General features: G+C 32.5%; 1 protein-coding gene across 6 annotated transcripts in view; it reads right to left on the minus strand.

Annotated features, from left to right (window-relative positions):
- homer (protein) overlaps nucleotides 1–22,842 on the minus strand; it is a 497,710-nt gene that overhangs the window by 180,006 nt on the left and 294,862 nt on the right. For 4 of the 6 annotated variants that reach the window (XM_069827173.1, XM_069827172.1, XM_069827175.1 and 1 more), the window contains exon 2: nucleotides 9,930–10,486. The exons of 1 other annotated variant lie outside the window; for it this stretch is intronic. In XM_069827173.1, the coding sequence (XP_069683274.1) occupies nucleotides 9,930–10,003 (74 nt within the window). In that variant the 5' untranslated portion in view covers nucleotides 10,004–10,486. Of the gene's footprint in view, nucleotides 1–9,929; nucleotides 10,487–10,615; nucleotides 10,798–22,842 lie in introns of those variants that run through there. One more of the 6 variants, XM_069827174.1, reaches the window with a different exon arrangement.

Raw genomic sequence — 22,842 nt, forward strand, 5'->3', positions numbered from 1 at the left:
GGGGAGGACGAGCTGTACGATAACGAGGGATCCACAAGGTTTTAGTTACAACATTTATGGCGGAGCATTAATTGAAATTATATTTTCCAAAAACACACAAAACAAAAGAACACAAATTGCATAACGTTATTATACACACATTTTAACAAACAAACAATTGTAACATTGAAATAGTTCAATATAACAAATCGGCTACAGAAGAAGGTGATATTATGTTAGTCATACAGAGAAAGAAATTCATGACCGTAAAAGATGCTGCTTAAAAGCAACATCATATAAGTAGCAAACTTTGATTTGCTATATTGAATTATTCAATGTTACAATTGCTTGTTTGTTAAAATGTGTATATAATAACGGTACGTAATTTGTGTTCTTTTGTTTTGTGTGTTTTTGGAAAATATAATTTCAATTAATGCTCCGCCATAAATGGTGTAAACTAAGACCTTGCGCATCCCTCGTGTTTATCGTACGGCTCTTCCTTCCCCCACAAGTTACCTGCACTTTGTTTATGTTTTCACTGTGCCTAAAAGAGACGCTCTACTGTACCAAATTATTATTCTCCTGCACTTCATGGAATAGATACATAGTTTTTTCGATTTTACAATAAATCTTCACATTAGGCCTATATTTCGCCATATCTTTTTGGTCTACTTATAGCTCTTCTATTTGTTGAATTATAACCACAGGCGTATGCTATTTTTTTCTAATTTTATAGTGTTTCAGTTTAATTGTCAATAAACTGCTGCAATATCCTTGTATTTCATCACTCATCACTAATAAAATACATTCGTAACTGTTTTATATACCCACATGCATTTCATGCAGTCTAGTGTTGTACAGCCTTTTAAATATCTCATTTATAACTTTTTATTTCTTTTAATTATCTGTGGCGGTGAACATTTTCCATGTTCATAAAGAAGGGGTGTGACCACAGTTCTATAATATTTACTGTGATTTTTCGTTATGTTTTCGATTTTATTTGTTTTTAGAGTTAAAAATATTGTACAACATAGCTGGACTGTTGATATTTTATTTACATAAACGAATTTGTACCAAATATTTTTTTTTCTTCAAAAAGGGCACAATTATTCTTTTTTTTTTTTTACTTTGACATTCCAAAATCATAATGTTAACATATGATTTTAAATTCCATAAAGATGTAATAAATCAGTTTCATTACTTTGTACAATTACTGACTACATCGCAGGCATATACCAGTACTAAAACCTTATTCGTTCTTCGTCCTAATTCTATCAATGGACTAAAAATTACTATTCACTTGTTTATGTAAATATTAAAATGAATAAGTTAGATAATACATCCTTGTCCAAACGTTTATTTATTACTATTCCTTCGCCTATATTTTTCTTTGTCTAAATTATTTCTATGTATCGTTACTATTATTTTTGAATTGCAATATGCGATTTTAATCACATTTATCAAGAATAGTGGATAGTGCCGTTCTTACTTAGTGAAGAATAATTTATTTTATTCACTGAGACTAACGACTTTTTAATGAACAAAAGACAACTTGTATCTGAACAGTAAAATAATTTACTTAATATGTTTCACTTAAACTACAAAAGTCATATAAGAGCAAATGAAAAAGAAAATAATATTGCACACTCGTGACAAATAACGAAATTCTTAAATCACAATAACATTGCGACTACAAATTTGTGTTAATTAAGCACAACTCCTCTCACGCGGAGAATGGACTGCGTTGGGTTACCGAATGTGAATTATGGTCGTAATGACTGGATTAATGTTTGGTGCTGTATTTCGAAAGGGTAATTGGCGTGCAATTCAACATTCAAAAGCACCGGAAAGCGATTTAGTGTGGTGAAAAGATAATGAAAAGGGTTCCAAAATGATGTCAAATGAAAAACAGTACAATAGAACTGCAGTACGAAAAAGATGTTATACCGCATTCACAACGTTCACATTAAGCTGACCAGTATTTATTAAATAACACTGTATATGTATCTTTCGCCACGTCCTGCACTCCTCCGACTTTACTGTCCACACTTGACACAATGGAATAATAAGCATTCAGTTATCGAAGTAAAAGTGCAGGTACAACATATTTCACATTTGTATTTCTTAACAACTTACTTTTATACACAAACATACATTCTGAAATTCAAGGATCTGACATTTCAAACGTACAGACCAATAAACAAACAATTATATGACTATAAGTTCTGTTCATGCGACTTGGAGCCATCCCAATTGCAAACATTTTTATGATAGGCCTACAACTTAAATCTGTGCATTTTCAACATTTAAAAAGTCGATGTCATGAAGATGACACGCATTTCCCTACACGCTTTATGAGTTTGATAACAATCCTGTTTATTATCTATATTACTAATGCTATTTCTCCTTGCATTTCATAAGAATACACTTTGCGAGCAAATAAAAAAAAACTTCACATTTTGTACTGCATAGAAAATCCGTTTTTTTCTTTTTGTAATTCCAAATAGTAAGATATCGATTAATGTATAAATTGTACGCTTTATGTATATACGTAACTAATATTGCACACATTCAAATGACACAGCTCTTCGTATATTACAATAGTTTGTAATATTACTTTGCTACCTACGAAAATCAGAATTTAAAATCGATAAATACAAGGTTATTTCAGATCTCTGATGAATTTGAATGACATCATATGCGTCAGGAGTCACATGACAGCTGAACTGTGGCGCGAGGTGACAGACCAGTAGTGAGTGATCTCATAGTCAGAGTGCACGGCGACTCACAGCAGAAATTCCCAAGAAAATCGAGCCTTTTTGGGAGTGGTACGCAACAACCCTTTCCTATGCCAAGTACAGTTAAGTGAAAATAAAATGAGCCTGCAATAAACGAGGTTTCGTTATTTCCAAGAAAAGCATCTTCTGTGTACTTAATAAGATCGGTAAAGCTCGAATGGAATTAATTTGTATCATCTCGTGGGGTCCGGCGACTTGTGACGGGGGGTGAATTTGCTTGCTTTTTCCACTCTGGAATTAATCCCATCCCAGCTTTGTCAATCTTATTAGGTACACACAAGATGCCTTTCTTGGAAATAACGAAACCACGTTTCTTGCAGGATCCTATGATTTTCACGTAACTGTACTTGAAAGAATTGTTATGCACCCCTCGCAAAAAGGCTCGATTTTCTTGGACATTGCTACTGTGATACACCGTGCACTCTGATTATGAAATCACTCACTACTGGTCTGTCACCTCTCGCCGCAATTCAGCTGTCGGTGTGATTCCTGACGCACATGATGTCATTCAAATTCGTTATCAGAGATCGGAAACAACCCTGTATATTAGCAGTTATCAGTCACTTATGAGATTCTTATATACGTATATATATGTACAGGGCATATATATACATATATATATATATATATATATATATATATATATTACATGTATTTGTCAAGCAATTAGCAGCACTATGAAATCAATTGGCGCATATGTCTTTGAATCATAAAGTTTCTTCCTGAAGAAGTTAACAGGAGACAAAATTACTCGTACCTAAAGATTAATTTCTTACAAAAAAAAGTGTTTCTTTTGGTCCATTTTTGTAACGCGGCCAAAATACTATTATGAAAATCAAATTATACAATAACTATTTTCAATCGGTAGGCCTATATTAATTATATTTCGTTAGAAGAAATTTCCGACTGAACATTTTACTCTTTATCGAAATTACTTCTTGGCTTGACTTTATGAGGGAAGGTGACCTGGATGCAATTTGTGAATCCGACGTTGACAGATGGGCGATCCTGCCTCAGCCCCTGATAGAACCAGATCCCGTCTGATTACGAGTATAGTAATAAGTCCCAGGGACCCGGTGCTCCAAACACCTTCATATATCAGCATCGGGAATCTGTGCTACCCTCAAGTCTTTGCCCCACCCTGTTTTTACTCTTGCGGATGTGGGATGGTGGAAACTATGGAATGATAGAGGGAAACTGGAGTAAGGAAATTTTTACGGGAAATTTGATAATCTCTAATAGTGTTAAGAAAAATGCAAATCCAAGTCGGAGGTCAATTTCGGATCCTATGAGTAAGTAGGAACTAAGCTGCAGCAGATGACCCACAGAACAAGAAGGCTCCAAACAAAAAACATTATTAGCTATTTCTTACCCATGTAAGGTTTTGTATATTATTTGTAAATTATGATATCCTTTCTTCTCATGGCTGGAGGCCCGTCTCGGTGGTAGGCGTAACCCCACGTCATAGGAATACCAATATATTGATTGTAGTGTGTAAGTAAAGTGAAATATGAAAATCTTGTCAGAACAATGTCTAAAATGACCCACGACCTAATTCGGATGCTGTAATGAAGTAATTGGACTTACTGACGCGATGGATAGTTAATAAAGAATAATATTCATACTGGTTGTGTTAATGATTTCTGCTTTCTCTTGTAGTCAATTAAAAAAGGTATTGCGATGATGCAAAATATCGATTTCAAGATTTTTACTGAGACAAATGTTCTCAGAATCCACGACATTGAAAAAATGCTTTTTGGCATGCCGCTTGTCTATTTATTTGCATACAGCTATTTCTCCTCAGCTCTTGTATGAGTTTAATTCACATTAGTATCTCTGAGTCAGTTTAATCGGGAATGATGGACATGAAAGTTTTCTTCGAATTTGTGAATCCTTATTAAAAAAATTAAACAACACAAAATGGTGATTTACTCTCAGTCTACCATAGCATTTTTCTTTCAAAATATATCTTACCTAAGGTAAATTCTTTAACGATATTATGTAGGCAGAATATCCCCACACACACTTACGTTTACGGGAAATGAATATTTACTTAAACTAGGTTGTTCGTGCCAATCCAGTTCACTTGTCCGCATCGCACTGGCAGTCCGTATGGCATTTGCTGCACCACAGCCAAATGCTACGCGACCAGTTACATCCTGGCAGCCTGTCTCCGTCACACGATAGAGTTCCTCGTTCTTTTCCTTTCACAGAAACTAATAATGAATTCACATGCACATGAAACATCTTGCAAACAAATGACATAATATAAATGCAGAACAGTTCAATGCTTTCCTACATCGTCATGGATTTGGAGAAAATTTCTGCAATCAGCATATTACTTTAAAAGTCTGTACCAGTAACTCTCATTCGCACAAAAGTATGTAAGCTGTAGTGGTTGTATATTTAATCTATTTAATCAAATTTATATCGTATTATATTCTATAACATACACATCAAATATGCATATATATATATCCTCTGATTGAGGTTCTGCCTGATATGTATACTGTACATCTATTATTATCAGGCAGTACATCTCACTTGGCGATATGTGTCAGAGGAAGAGTTTGTAGCATCTGAAGTCTGACTAGTGTAATATGTAGCTAGTCGGCGATGTATGCAATGGAGGGAGAAAGGAACTGGCCACCCTACCCTAGTTACCTCATAAGTGGTGCCTTGATGGTCTCACTTGTAAGATTCAGATCTGTCTTCGCATAGTTGACTAAACAACAACACATACATATACATACGCCTATAGGCCTATACGTATACATATATAAACACACACAATCATCCATCACATTTAATCCACCGACACATCTCAACAAACGTATATACTGTACATAAAATATGTACATGTATAATTTATTTATGTATTCACGTGCATACATAGGCCTATATATACATACATACATATAATTTGAACTGGTAATGGAAATTACGGGAAAACAGCTGAACGGATTTTAATGAATCACCCGTCATTTTGAAGCTTAGCATCCTAGGATTTAAAAAAAAATAGTAACTTTCAGTGAAGCGTTAGTTTTCCTACATAATTTTCCTATTTTCCAAAAATCCATCTTTCGTCAGTTTTGAGAACTAATTGCATTTCAGAATAAACAATAGGCTTTACACGAAGGCCATGACCCGTAGGATTGCTGCCATATTTAGAGCTCAAATTCAATTGGTTATTAAAAACTTCAAGACTTACTAAAAATAATTTACAAGTCTGATTCTGCGGTGTGTAATTTTCAGAGTACAGCTGTGTATTGAATATTAAAATCTACAAAACTTGAGGTAGTTTGATGACATTATTATCATTAGCAATGAAATATCACTTCAGCAACATCTCTTAGCAGGATAAAATGATTTTACCCTCTACATTTCAAGCTCTACATGCAGCAGCTACACCAAGATGCTATGTCTATTGTTCGAAAGCATGGCAAACCTGACATTTTTGTTTTTTTTTTTTTAACTTTCACCTGCAATTCACAATGACCTGAAATAGCTATTGCTTTACTCCCACATGAAAAACCCACTGATCGTCCTGACATTGTTAGTTGAGTTTCCGCGTTGAAACTCAAAAACTGAAGGTGGATAGGTTCAAGAAAAAGTATTTGGCATAAAAAACCATTCAGAGGGAGTATGTTTCACTATAATGGAAGCAAATAATCTTCAAAATATTTGGTATTCTTCACTGAAAATAAAGCTGAAAAATTTTTATTTGAACGTCTAATGAACTTAGTATGTAGTATTTTCTGCAGAAGCCACTTATATATATATATATATATATATATATATATACACACACACATACATAGGGCTACGTTACATACATACATACATGAGTCATTCCATGTCAAATCTAACACTTACGAAACATGACAACTTAGTATTTGCTCCAATTTTTTTTATATATTCTATTGATTAAATTAAATAACCCATGTGTAATTCTTTCGGGCTGACACAATTATTTAGTCATTTATTAAATGTTACTTTTTCCGTAAATTAGGATGCAACGTATTATGAAAATGGTTATACTGAAGATTCTATAAACCGTAGAAATTTCGTATTTATATCATTTTAAAGTGCAATAATTGCAGTATTATATACTAATTTTTAGTGTTCAATCAAAATATAAAATGGGCCCCTTTTAGGGGGTTATATTTTTAAAATACGTTTTTATATATCAGGGACTTACTTCTAAAAAGGGAAAAAATATCATTATATTCTTTGAAATGTTTTACGTAGAATTGCGTTGGTTTTAGAATGCTATTCGAATAAGAAGTCTCTGTGCAAATAATTTACTGATGGTGTGTTCGGGTCCGAAGGGTCGGATTGAGTGAGACCGCGCGCCGGAGCATGCAGCTGCGATAGCCGCAGCGGGAATGAGTAATACATTATCAGTGGTGCGGTGTTACTTTACGTAAATAAACAGATAACCTCTAGTTCTAAAAGCATGTAATGTCTCTTCAACACTTAGCAGTTTCCCTTTAATTTATCTAACAATAATTCCTAAGTCTTTCGGAGTAGGTATCGTGTTGTGTTGTGTGCATGTCAAATCAAACAACCGTATACGAAACGTGACCATTTAGTATTTGCTTAAATCTTCTAAAATATGTTCTGCAGATCAAAATAAGAGGTCTGTAATTTTTTCTGGAATCATACTTTAATATTTTACTATTTATACTCTTTTAATTACTGTATATGACAAATTCATGCACGACGCAGTATGAAAATGCTCATTGTTAAGATTCTATGCATCATAGACGTTGAGTGTTGGTGTCATTTGAAATGGGAACAAATGGAATATTATATTAATTGATTTATTGATGGGGTTGTTTAGAAGGTCACTTTTTAAACAATTATTTTTATAACAGCTTATCGTTACTTTAAAAATGCAAGAAGAAAGTATAATCTATTATATTTTACATAGAACTACGCTGATTTCAGATTGCTTTCGAGTAAGAAATAATTTTAAAAATAATATATTGAAGATATGTCAGAGCTTAGTGATGATTGAGAATCACCAATAAAGAAGACAAAATTACCTAACAAAATATCCGAAACAAAAAATGCAGAAAGTTACAGATACACTTAAACATGAAATATTTCATATCACAGAAGACACAACTTCAGTTGAAATTTCAAATAATTCCGATATAATACAGAAATTAATAAACTTCTTTCATGAAACAGACGACAGAAATCTCAAAATACATATATTAACAATTTTTGAAACTTGGTTCTTCAGTAAAATTCAACAACATTTTAATATCACCACTCACATGATATTAATTTTTAAACAAGTAGGAGCAGAAAAGGAGATTTTGGCTACTCCTAATCCTAAATCGGGAAAAAGTTTGGGAACATTTATAGTAGCGAAAGTTGTTCAATTTTATAATTCTGATGATGTGAGGAAGGTTATGGCTGGCAAAAAGAACTGTGTTTCAGTTAAAGAAGATGGAAAGAGAGTTCACAAACAGAAAAGATTAATACTATGAAATCTTAAGAAAACTTACCAGTGTTTCAAAGAGCAATATCCGTATATCAAAATAGAATTTTCAAAAATTTTCAAACTCAGACCAAAGGAATGTGTACTCCCTGGAACAAGTGGCACGCACTCAGTTTGTGTCTATATTCATCATGAAAATGTTAAATTAATGCTTGATGGAATTAATATTATTTATAATAGTCCTTTTAAATTTTTACCATTAGTGAATACAAATAACATAGCCATATTTTCTACTCAAGGTACCAACAAGCAAAAGTGGTACGAGGTATCTTACAACTGCATTCTTTTGTTCCACTGACACAATCTCAGGCCATAATAAAGAACTATTCACTTCAAAGTGAGAGTAAAGTGGTGGACATTAAATAGAATTGGTTGTAGGTAATTAGTTTTAATAGTGCAGTGTGTGTAAACTGTAGTTATCATTCTTACAAGTGTATATTTTACAAAAACAATATTTAAATACAGTACTATATTACATAAATTACGTGAAAGAGTGATATTCTGACCGTAGAACAGTGTAAAGTGGTCACACGACTCTCATTCAGAGCTGCACCTGCACTACATCTTGCAACAATACTTGCAACCCGCGCACTCAAGACGCGCAGCTTGGTGAATCATTTAATTATTCATCAACGGCTCAGAGTGGCATTCTGATTTTTTTAAGGGTGGTTAAAATAATTTCAAGGCATTTAAGGATTTTTTTCTGTAATTTTAAAATAAGTCGCTGCCATTAAAACATATTTTATGTGTTTAAATGTTTTTGAAAATAAAGTTAACAAACTTATATTTTTATATTATTATGCGAAGAAGAGAGTATGTACTGTCACCTTCAAATTGAGACAAAGAGCAAATCTCTGTGATGATTATTAGTGGAGATAATCACGTTTAACAATAATGATGCGCGAACTATTTCAGAATCTTTGATATCACATATCTACTACAATAATCGATATAGACAACAATAATAAAACACGTATTTATTTTTTCAATCCATAGAATGTGCAAAATTTGTTTTATCTAAATCAGAGACATGAAAGTCAATTCCAGGTTAAATTTGTGCGATTTGACGTGGAATGACTCACAAAATACATACATACATACATACATACATACATACATACATACATACATACATACATACATACATGCTTTCACCCAGTCATCATATGTCCCTATGAGAATCTTGTAATTTCTTTTTTGACACATTTGGTTTAGAATTAAGAAAAATGCACACAATAACAAAGGCTACTATTAAGAACGGACAACCAAGTGTACATATTTGACTTTCTCCTTGAGACAATAGGAAGATGTGCCACAATAACTATGCAAAATTGGAGGTAAATCCGTAATCCTCATTGCTTTAGAATGAATACATGACAGTTTCAACGGAGACTGTTGATGATTTTCACTGTGCCAATTAATAGTCTTATTAAAATATACTTCAAATATGGTTTTGTAGGTACCTAATAATGTTAATAAGAAATGTCCGGCAATTATATTAACTCAAGAACATTAACGTAATTTACACATGTTTCAGAAAAGTACACTCCAAGAACATGCATCAGTAAATATGTACATTTTAACTAGTAATAATATTTACTATAGTAAGTGTTTTACTTGTTTAAAGATAAACTCACCGCTTTCTGCCCAACAGGAGACTGCAGAGGTAGAGTTGTTGCAGCTGGTCAGCTTTCAGCTCGGCTGCAGACATGACCTGTAGCCCTACATGGTGATGCGAGCCTATCACTCGTCACCAAACCCAACATACAAATCCGTCCGTGTCAATTCTACATATCCACAACAGTCCATTTCCTTGCCATCAATGAACACAACACGTCGTGTGCCAGTAATAGGATTTTGCCACTTAAAACCCCACTCTCACTCGATTTACTCCCTTTTAATACGAGTACAATGTTCCATGCAGTCTGACTCTACTTATACTGGAAGGACGATCGTCGAAGTGCTCATTCTCGGACGGGAACTTTTTAACTAAACGAGCGTGTCCGCCGGTAACAGCGGTCGTGTCCGAATCGGCCGCCTGAATATCAGCCCATAAGCACGCAAATCTCTCATGAATAGGGGGAGATTCGGGAAAGCTTAAAGGCTGGACGTCCTGTGTACGTACAGGAAGCTTTGCACACAAGGGCTTTTCAAGCAGGATCAACCGATTTCACGAACTTTTCAAACAGCGAGTCTGCAAACGAGATAAAATGTAAGTGCGTCTGTTATTACGATACTGCATACTATTAATTACAAGTGAAACAAAGGCTAAAACAAAAAAGAGATGCCTCCCAGTCAGATTTCATTACATCAAATGTAATACCTTGCTTCTCCTCCGAACAAGTCCTCGTGCTATTATGTCGGACAGGGGGCCGAGGCATTGTTCCACAGCTACACATAACACTGGAACCGCAATTGTGAAATTGATGTCGAACGACAATGCTGGCAATATCTGATCCCCGCGTTGTCGATATTTCAAAACCAACTGTCCAGTCTTTACTACAGGGAAACTAACAACCAGATGAAAGGATGTAATAAACACGAATCTGATACAGTTACTGAAGAACGATTGAGAAAGTGTTATCATGTAACTGATGTCCAGGTGCGACTGTCAACCATGATCGACAAAATGATGAAAACAGCTGTTTTTGAACTTAAAAAAAACTAGTTACTATAGGTAAATAATGTTAACAATTACTCAGGCTACTGTAACAATACTTGGGCGTTACAACACATTTTCCTAGAGTACACTATAAACAAAAAAAGATACGAATAAATCATTTTGTTAAAACAATATGTTGGAACATACTTTTGACAGCAATCCATGTGCAACAAATATTAAAAATCTCTTACCATCGGGAGGAATGAAATTAAAGAATTTCACAAAAAAGCGTAGCACATAATTCTTTACGGACCACCTCTGTGGTGTAGGGGTCAGCATGCTGGTCTCTTACGCAGAGGGCACTGGTTCGATTCCCGGTCGGGTTGAATTTCCTGGTTGAGGTTTTCCCTCAACCGTAAGGCAAATGCCAGAAAATTCGGGCCACAACATCCTTGAATAACACCGGCCTCATTCATCACCGAAATCATATTCATAACAAATCAGTAATACATATACAGTCGCCATCTAGTTCACAACAATAGAACGAGTACTCAACAATAGTACACAGGCCTTCAGATTTCACCCAAAATGATTAACTCGCGATATGACCAAAGCTGTTATAGCGAGTATAAATAACAGCGAGGGAAAAAAAAATTATTTACGTTTTAACAGCCTAACGTTTTCCCCTTTAATATGAATTCTGATTCTCGTTCTTATTATCGGATTCGCTCGCACTTTCTAAATACGAATCTAGATTACCATTATTGTTACAAGTATAATCAACAGTAAGGTCACTTCTTTCACTTTTTAAGTCACGAATCCAAGTCAGTTTGCCGATTATTTTAATATACAGGGCATTTAGAAAGTCAGGACACTTCTGAAACCAATTGAAATGTACTAAATAAGGTTATTTAAAAATAAAAACGTATCATTCACAACATAATTATGTTTGTTACGATATCTCTTTTCAAACGTATCAATTAGGTCACTTAGGCAGCATATGTTCTGTAGACTCGAATATTTTACACAGTGTTATAATGCAGTATCATTTTTCAAGTCAGTGAGAACATTCACAACTGTGGCTCCGTGATTTGTCTTCAATTCGGAAGCTTGTTGGAAAAATTTTAAGACAATGATTCCGTGACAGGTCTAAAAAACGAGATATGGTAGACCAAAATCCATAGAACATGATGTGAATGCTGGATAATTTTACAAAAGTACAGGAAACAGTGAAAATTCCGAATATGGAACAAGCAGTGTAAAAAGAAGCTTTGAAATCATTGAATATGAACTATTTGACATTGTCTGTGTGGTTATCTGAAAGAAGCAGTCTTCTAGTATTGAAGAAGTGAAAAAAAAAAAAAAAAAAAACAAGTACTGTGAAAATCCAGAACATTACGCAAGATTTTCTTCTTAACGCTATATAGAACCGGGAATTTTTTTATTTTATTGGGTTATTTTACGACGCTGTATCAACATCTAGGTTATTTAGCGTCTGAATGATATGAAGGTGATAATGCCGGTGAAATGAGTCCGGGGTCCAGCATCGAAAGTTACCCAGCATTTGCTCGTATTGGGTTGAGGGAAAACCCCGGAAAAAACCTCAACCAGGTAACTTGCCCCGACCGGGATTCGAACCCGGGCCACCTGGTTTCGCAGCCAGACGCGCTGACCGTTACTCCATAGGTGTGTAGAACAGGGGAGAGAGACTATTAATGGCTAAATGAGATTGGCGACATTGAAATTCTATATTAATTTATTTTTATATATGCAGACTTAATTTAATTGTACGAAATTGTACGGGGTGTCTACGCCGTATTTTTATCTTGCTCCCAATACCAAAGAAATTAAGATAAGAGAATTTTATTCACAAACATAAGTCGTATGAAGGATTAAGTTTGCAACAAAAAAATCACAAACTTCCACGAGACCCCTTTAAAGCACGATGCATGTCTAGTCTGTATTCAATTTCCGTCAAAGTCCGCTCCAACATGCTCGGAGAGATGGTACCAATGGCTTTCACAATTCGGGCAGGCACGAAGGTCTCGAAGGTCCCACACTTTAGTGGTGTACACCCTGGCCTTCATATAGCACAAAAAAAAAGAAAAAGAAAGAAAGAAATCCAGCTGCCTGATGTCAGGAGAACGTGGAGTCCAATTCAGGAGTCCACCTCGTTCTATCCAACGCCCAGGGATGCGCTCTGCACATCCAGCGACCAGTGCGGTGTGGAGCACCATCTTGTTGAAACTACAACCTGAGAAAGGCTTACAACTGCAGCATGTCCAGGTAGGTAGTTCTTGTGACAATCTTCTCTGACCATGCTCCTCTGTGTCCAGATTGTGGAAGTCATTGGTACCATTTCTAGATATCCTTCGTGTCAACGCAGGGGCTAATGTGGCAGTGTGTGTTTTTTGTTACAAACTTAATACCTCATACGACTTATATTTGTGAATAAAAATTCTTTATCTTTATTTCTTTGATATTGAGAGCAAAATAAAAATAGCACATTTCGGTGTAGACACCCTGTATTTTATCATTATATAAACCCTGTGTTACTTCTGATAGAGGTTCTGGCTGATATGTACATCTGTTATTAGGCAGTATATCTCACTTGACGATATATGTCAGAGGAATAACAATTGTTTGTATGCATCTCAAGTCTTATTAGTGTAATATGTAGCTAATCAGCGATGTATGCAATGGAGGGGGAAAGGAACTGGCACCCTACCCATTCAAATCTTGGTCTAGTTGCATCATAAGTGGTGTCTTGTTGGTATCACTTACGAGGTTCACATCTGAATCGACATAAACCCTGTAATGTAGGAATGGGGGGTAATATAGTTGCTAGTGCCAAACAAATGCACCTGAGTGACGCGAATTAATTACACTAATCGGTTCCCGGAGGATATTTCTCTTATGATATCTAATGCAAACTTTTTAAAGAATGTGATCACTGTGATGAGTGTCTGGTGTCAGTGTTCCTACTGTCCAGAGAGTATTCCAAATGTGCAAAAAAAAAAAAAAAAAAAAAAAAAAAAAAAAAAAAAAAAATTCTTTCGAAGGTTTCTCTAGAGAAGAAGCATGTGGCCGGAGTTATGAATAACACTCTTAGTAAACTATAAACTTCATTAATGGAAGAAAAACATCATATTGGATACATCAATCTGATATGCATACTACGGATGTAGGGGGTTTATTATTTCACGGTGTTACGGTGTTTTTTTTACCGATGAGTTTCCTGCATATCTGGAATATTCTCTGGATGGCAGAAAAACTGACATTAGGCATACAACCAACATAACGCATACTTCGGCCATACTTCACCAAAGAAATTGCTCTTGAAACGTTCTATAGATTTTAGAAAACATGTTGCGTGACAAAATTCACTTTTACACTGACTGGAAAGTCTAAACAACCGCAATTCCACCAAACAATAACAAAGGACATTGCCAGAGACAAGAACGAAATCTTTAATAAGCCATAATCGTTATTGATGGAAAGACAAAAATATGTGAGATATTGTATTAAGTATATTGACATTTTACGAAGTATTGCGTTTGTTTCCTTTTTTTACGAGACAGTATACAGTATATGTACAGACCCAGAAAAGAAAGCGGTCTGCTCAATTCTACCAACTTTCAGATACAACGCATTACGCATGTGCAGTTGAACAGGAGTACCAATATATATGCTACTTATGGACAGTCGTGCGAAATTTGTTGCCTACATACAAATGGACTCCCAACAAGACTCTGGTCATCTTTTTCTGGAACTGTACGTATGAAAATATAAAGCATGTATCGAATAGGAATTCTGCAGCCATTGTCTCACGCCATTGAATTCCAGGTTCTGATTTTTACGAGACACATTTTTATGTGAAACTTATTGCTTAGGTGCTTTCTCTCTTGATCTTAGTGTGGTAAAGTTTGGATTGCTTTAGTTTTGAAGAGTTTTATAACTTTTTCAAATCTCAGCCTGGTCATTATTGTCATTATTAAACTAAGTTTCATCGATTTTAAAAGCTTTTCTTAATTTTCAATAACTTCATATCTTACACAGAACATAAGATACAATACGATCTCTTACAAGTCTATAACTTGTCTGAAAGTTCACACGAGTAAATAACTAAAAATAGTCGTATTTTCAAGTGCTCAACGACACTGAACATATTATGAAAATATATCCGTCTTGTGTTGATAGTCAAATTGTAGGAAGCCTCGTAAGCTCGTTGATATCTACAGCGGTCTGTGGAATAAATTTGAGAAGATAGTGACTGAAGAGAGCCTCGAAGCCGCATGGAATCTCCTGTCATGTGTCAACAACCTACCCTGTCCTCATCTGTGTAGACTGAACTTCAAGGCGTCAGATCCTAGTATTCCTAAGGCTACCTTCAGCATGTAAGACTCGTCGTCTGATTCCCTTAAGGTGTTCTATAGAAAGTTACACAAGCAGTACTTTTTTTTTTTTTTTGCATAGGTGGCAAGTCAATCCATGAACAAATGTTGAAATGATGGTTTAGAAACGGAACTACACGGTAGACTTACACTCAATCCTCCTTCACTAAAAATTCCACTTGGACTCGCTGGTAATTGAAACTAATGTCCAGCCTGGAAAGCCGGCGCTTTATATATTATTCTGTCTCATGTGGACGACTTGCATCATCGGAGTCCCATCGCACGCCCGCATACTATACAGATTAAGAAGAGCGGATAAAACATGGAAAATTTTAGCAAGGACAGAAATAATAGTTGCACAATAATAGCGTAGGCTAACTGTATGCAAAATAGATGTTAGCACAAGATTAAATGTGTGCGAAAGTGATACTTACTGCAATAAGAATGACTTACTACAGTAAGAATTCCGAATCTATCGTCACTTAAATTATGACTATGAAATCGCACATTGACAAAGAATCCTTACAGCACATGCCAAACGCCAATTTCGCCAGTGTGTGTACTGTGAAGGAAGGGATAAGGTAGGTTCTTGCATTCAGAACATATTTGATCCATCGTGGGTACAACCTCCAAGAGCTAGGATTGATGTGAATTGAATCCCTACGAGTGAATTTTTAGCCCTGGAGATACCACAGTCAAGATTAAGCAGTTTAAAGTCCTTCTGCATTCAGTTGATCCATAGCCCGAAATACATAGTTTTCTTTATGTTATTTTGAAAATCCGAGAATCATGTCCAAGAACGTTAAAAAAAAAACACGTGTAAAAACAACTTACAGCTAGAGTTCTAAATGTAAGGTAATATGGCGAAATATGATAATTTCTGAAATACAACTGGAAAAGGTGTAGTCAACAGCACGGACAACTGATCACAAATTCTTGGTGTCTGGCCAGACTTTCCTTCCAAACGGAACGATTGCAGCAGCAAGTCGCAAGAAAGAACACATCTATGTTCCTGGAGACTGGAAGAAAACTGTCATGAACACAAAGAGAAAATGCCCAAAATTTTGTGTCACTGAAGTTAAGAATTCTTATTTCCTTTCTACTGCAGCTTTGGAAGAAGCTGTCATAAACAGAAAGAAGGATACCGAGGGTAATTTTTTGAGTTGGATGGACATTAGATGGTTGCGAGTTGTGAGAGGTTGTCCCTTCATATTACAATTCAAAGAAACTTTGAATGAACACACCTTTTCGCAAAATAAATCTGAAAAAGCAAGCTCGTGGGCAAAAGTTGCTTTCCTTGTCATATGTCACCCAAGATGTATTGTACACGAGTCGTAGAAAAATCAGTGTGGCCAAAAAGAAAGATAATATGATGGATTGTCTCCCATACATTCCGCTGATTCACCATGCATACTTCAAGAATCTTCCAGTGGAGGCAAATACTAGGCTCCAAGACACTTTCAGTAGAGTAGAGTATTGTGTACGATTGATTGATGTACTACAAATGGTAACATTATTCACTTTCTATGTTTCACAAAATAGATAGATAGATAGATAGATAGATAGATAGATAGATAGATAGATAGATAGATAGATAGATAGATAGATAGATAGATAGATAGATAGATAGATAGATAGATAGATAGATAGATAGATAGATAGATAGATAGATAGATAGATAGATAGATAGATAGATAGATAGATAGATAGATAGATAGATAGATAGATAGATAGATAGATAGATAGATAGATAGATAGATAGATAGATAGATAGATAGATAGATAGATAGATAGATAGATAGATAGATAGATAGATAGATAGATAGATAGATAGATAGATAGATAGATAGATAGATAGATAGATAGATAGATAGATAGATAGATAGATAGATAGATAGATAGATAGATAGATAGATAGATAGATAGATAGATAGATAGATAGATAGATAGATAGATAGATAGATAGATAGATAGATAGATAGATAGATAGATAGATAGATAGATAGATAGATAGATAGATAGATAGATAGATAGATAGATAGATAGATAGATAGATAGATAGATAGATAGATAGATAGATAGATAGATAGATAGATAGATAGATAGATAGATAGATAGATAGATAGATAGATAGATAGATAGATAGATAGATAGATAGATAGATAGATAGATAGATAGATAGATAGATAGATAGATAGATAGATAGATAGATAGATAGATAGATAGATAGATAGATAGATAGATAGATAGATAGATAGATAGATAGATAGATAGATAGATAGATAGATAGATAGATAGATAGATAGATAGATAGATAGATAGATAGATAGATAGATAGATAGATAGATAGATAGATAGATAGATAGATAGATAGATAGATAGATAGATAGATAGATAGATAGATAGATAGATAGATAGATAGATAGATAGATAGATAGATAGATAGATAGATAGATAGATAGATAGATAGATAGATAGATAGATAGATAGATAGATAGATAGATAGATAGATAGATAGATAGATAGATAGATAGATAGATAGATAGATAGATAGATAGATAGATAGATAGATAGATAGATAGATAGATAGATAGATAGATAGATAGATAGATAGATAGATAGATAGATAGATAGATAGATAGATAGATAGATAGATAGATAGATAGATAGATAGATAGATAGATAGATAGATAGATAGATAGATAGATAGATAGATAGATAGATAGATAGATAGATAGATAGATAGATAGATAGATAGATAGATAGATAGATAGATAGATAGATAGATAGATAGATAGATAGATAGATAGATAGATAGATAGATAGATAGATAGATAGATAGATAGATAGATAGATAGATAGATAGATAGATAGATAGATAGATAGATAGATAGATAGATAGATAGATAGATAGATAGATAGATAGATAGATAGATAGATAGATAGATAGATAGATAGATAGATAGATAGATAGATAGATAGATAGATAGATAGATAGATAGATAGATAGATAGATAGATAGATAGATAGATAGATAGATAGATAGATAGATAGATAGATAGATAGATAGATAGATAGATAGATAGATAGATAGATAGATAGATAGATAGATAGATAGATAGATAGATAGATAGATAGATAGATAGATAGATAGATAGATAGATAGATAGATAGATAGATAGATAGATAGATAGATAGATAGATAGATAGATAGATAGATAGATAGATAGATAGATAGATAGATAGATAGATAGATAGATAGATAGATAGATAGATAGATAGATAGATAGATAGATAGATAGATAGATAGATAGATAGATAGATAGATAGATAGATAGATAGATAGATAGATAGATAGATAGATAGATAGATAGATAGATAGATAGATAGATAGATAGATAGATAGATAGATAGATAGATAGATAGATAGATAGATAGATAGATAGATAGATAGATAGATAGATAGATAGATAGATAGATAGATAGATAGATAGATAGATAGATAGATAGATAGATAGATAGATAGATAGATAGATAGATAGATAGATAGATAGATAGATAGATAGATAGATAGATAGATAGATAGATAGATAGATAGATAGATAGATAGATAGATAGATAGATAGATAGATAGATAGATAGATAGATAGATAGATAGATAGATAGATAGATAGATAGATAGATAGATAGATAGATAGATAGATAGATAGATAGATAGATAGATAGATAGATAGATAGATAGATAGATAGATAGATAGATAGATAGATAGATAGATAGATAGATAGATAGATAGATAGATAGATAGATAGATAGATAGATAGATAGATAGATAGATAGATAGATAGATAGATAGATAGATAGATAGATAGATAGATAGATAGATAGATAGATAGATAGATAGATAGATAGATAGATAGATAGATAGATAGATAGATAGATAGATAGATAGATAGATAGATAGATAGATAGATAGATAGATAGATAGATAGATAGATAGATAGATAGATAGATAGATAGATAGATAGATAGATAGATAGATAGATAGATAGATAGATAGATAGATAGATAGATAGATAGATAGATAGATAGATAGATAGATAGATAGATAGATAGATAGATAGATAGATAGATAGATAGATAGATAGATAGATAGATAGATAGATAGATAGATAGATAGATAGATAGATAGATAGATAGATAGATAGATAGATAGATAGATAGATAGATAGATAGATAGATAGATAGATAGATAGATAGATAGATAGATAGATAGATAGATAGATAGATAGATAGATAGATAGATAGATAGATAGATAGATAGATAGATAGATAGATAGATAGATAGATAGATAGATAGATAGATAGATAGATAGATAGATAGATAGATAGATAGATAGATAGATAGATAGATAGATAGATAGATAGATAGATAGATAGATAGATAGATAGATAGATAGATAGATAGATAGATAGATAGATAGATAGATAGATAGATAGATAGATAGATAGATAGATAGATAGATAGATAGATAGATAGATAGATAGATAGATAGATAGATAGATAGATAGATAGATAGATAGATAGATAGATAGATAGATAGATAGATAGATAGATAGATAGATAGATAGATAGATAGATAGATAGATAGATAGATAGATAGATAGATAGATAGATAGATAGATAGATAGATAGATAGATAGATAGATAGATAGATAGATAGATAGATAGATAGATAGATAGATAGATAGATAGATAGATAGATAGATAGATAGATAGATAGATAGATAGATAGATAGATAGATAGATAGATAGATAGATAGATAGATAGATAGATAGATAGATAGATAGATAGATAGATAGATAGATAGATAGATAGATAGATAGATAGATAGATAGATAGATAGATAGATAGATAGATAGATAGATAGATAGATAGATAGATAGATAGATAGATAGATAGATAGATAGATAGATAGATAGATAGATAGATAGATAGATAGATAGATAGATAGATAGATAGATAGATAGATAGATAGATAGATAGATAGATAGATAGATAGATAGATAGATAGATAGATAGATAGATAGATAGATAGATAGATAGATAGATAGATAGATAGATAGATAGATAGATAGATAGATAGATAGATAGATAGATAGATAGATAGATAGATAGATAGATAGATAGATAGATAGATAGATAGATAGATAGATAGATAGATAGATAGATAGATAGATAGATAGATAGATAGATAGATAGATAGATAGATAGATAGATAGATAGATAGATAGATAGATAGATAGATAGATAGATAGATAGATAGATAGATAGATAGATAGATAGATAGATAGATAGATAGATAGATAGATAGATAGATAGATAGATAGATAGATAGATAGATAGATAGATAGATAGATAGATAGATAGATAGATAGATAGATAGATAGATAGATAGATAGATAGATAGATAGATAGATAGATAGATAGATAGATAGATAGATAGATAGATAGATAGATAGATAGATAGATAGATAGATAGATAGATAGATAGATAGATAGATAGATAGATAGATAGATAGATAGATAGATAGATAGATAGATAGATAGATAGATAGATAGATAGATAGATAGATAGATAGATAGATAGATAGATAGATAGATAGATAGATAGATAGATAGATAGATAGATAGATAGATAGATAGATAGATAGATAGATAGATAGATAGATAGATAGATAGATAGATAGATAGATAGATAGATAGATAGATAGATAGATAGATAGATAGATAGATAGATAGATAGATAGATAGATAGATAGATAGATAGATAGATAGATAGATAGATAGATAGATAGATAGATAGATAGATAGATAGATAGATAGATAGATAGATAGATAGATAGATAGATAGATAGATAGATAGATAGATAGATAGATAGATAGATAGATAGATAGATAGATAGATAGATAGATAGATAGATAGATAGATAGATAGATAGATAGATAGATAGATAGATAGATAGATAGATAGATAGATAGATAGATAGATAGATAGATAGATAGATAGATAGATAGATAGATAGATAGATAGATAGATAGATAGATAGATAGATAGATAGATAGATAGATAGATAGATAGATAGATAGATAGATAGATAGATAGATAGATAGATAGATAGATAGATAGATAGATAGATAGATAGATAGATAGATAGATAGATAGATAGATAGATAGATAGATAGATAGATAGATAGATAGATAGATAGATAGATAGATAGATAGATAGATAGATAGATAGATAGATAGATAGATAGATAGATAGATAGATAGATAGATAGATAGATAGATAGATAGATAGATAGATAGATAGATAGATAGATAGATAGATAGATAGATAGATAGATAGATAGATAGATAGATAGATAGATAGATAGATAGATAGATAGATAGATAGATAGATAGATAGATAGATAGATAGATAGATAGATAGATAGATAGATAGATAGATAGATAGATAGATAGATAGATAGATAGATAGATAGATAGATAGATAGATAGATAGATAGATAGATAGATAGATAGATAGATAGATAGATAGATAGATAGATAGATAGATAGATAGATAGATAGATAGATAGATAGATAGATAGATAGATAGATAGATAGATAGATAGATAGATAGATAGATAGATAGATAGATAGATAGATAGATAGATAGATAGATAGATAGATAGATAGATAGATAGATAGATAGATAGATAGATAGATAGATAGATAGATAGATAGATAGATAGATAGATAGATAGATAGATAGATAGATAGATAGATAGATAGATAGATAGATAGATAGATAGATAGATAGATAGATAGATAGATAGATAGATAGATAGATAGATAGATAGATAGATAGATAGATAGATAGATAGATAGATAGATAGATAGATAGATAGATAGATAGATAGATAGATAGATAGATAGATAGATAGATAGATAGATAGATAGATAGATAGATAGATAGATAGATAGATAGATAGATAGATAGATAGATAGATAGATAGATAGATAGATAGATAGATAGATAGATAGATAGATAGATAGATAGATAGATAGATAGATAGATAGATAGATAGATAGATAGATAGATAGATAGATAGATAGATAGATAGATAGATAGATAGATAGATAGATAGATAGATAGATAGATAGATAGATAGATAGATAGATAGATAGATAGATAGATAGATAGATAGATAGATAGATAGATAGATAGATAGATAGATAGATAGATAGATAGATAGATAGATAGATAGATAGATAGATAGATAGATAGATAGATAGATAGATAGATAGATAGATAGATAGATAGATAGATAGATAGATAGATAGATAGATAGATAGATAGATAGATAGATAGATAGATAGATAGATAGATAGATAGATAGATAGATAGATAGATAGATAGATAGATAGATAGATAGATAGATAGATAGATAGATAGATAGATAGATAGATAGATAGATAGATAGATAGATAGATAGATAGATAGATAG

This window comes from Periplaneta americana, chromosome 1, assembly GCF_040183065.1.
Source record: "Periplaneta americana isolate PAMFEO1 chromosome 1, P.americana_PAMFEO1_priV1, whole genome shotgun sequence".
In the NCBI taxonomy this organism is placed as follows: domain Eukaryota; kingdom Metazoa; phylum Arthropoda; class Insecta; order Blattodea; family Blattidae; genus Periplaneta; species Periplaneta americana.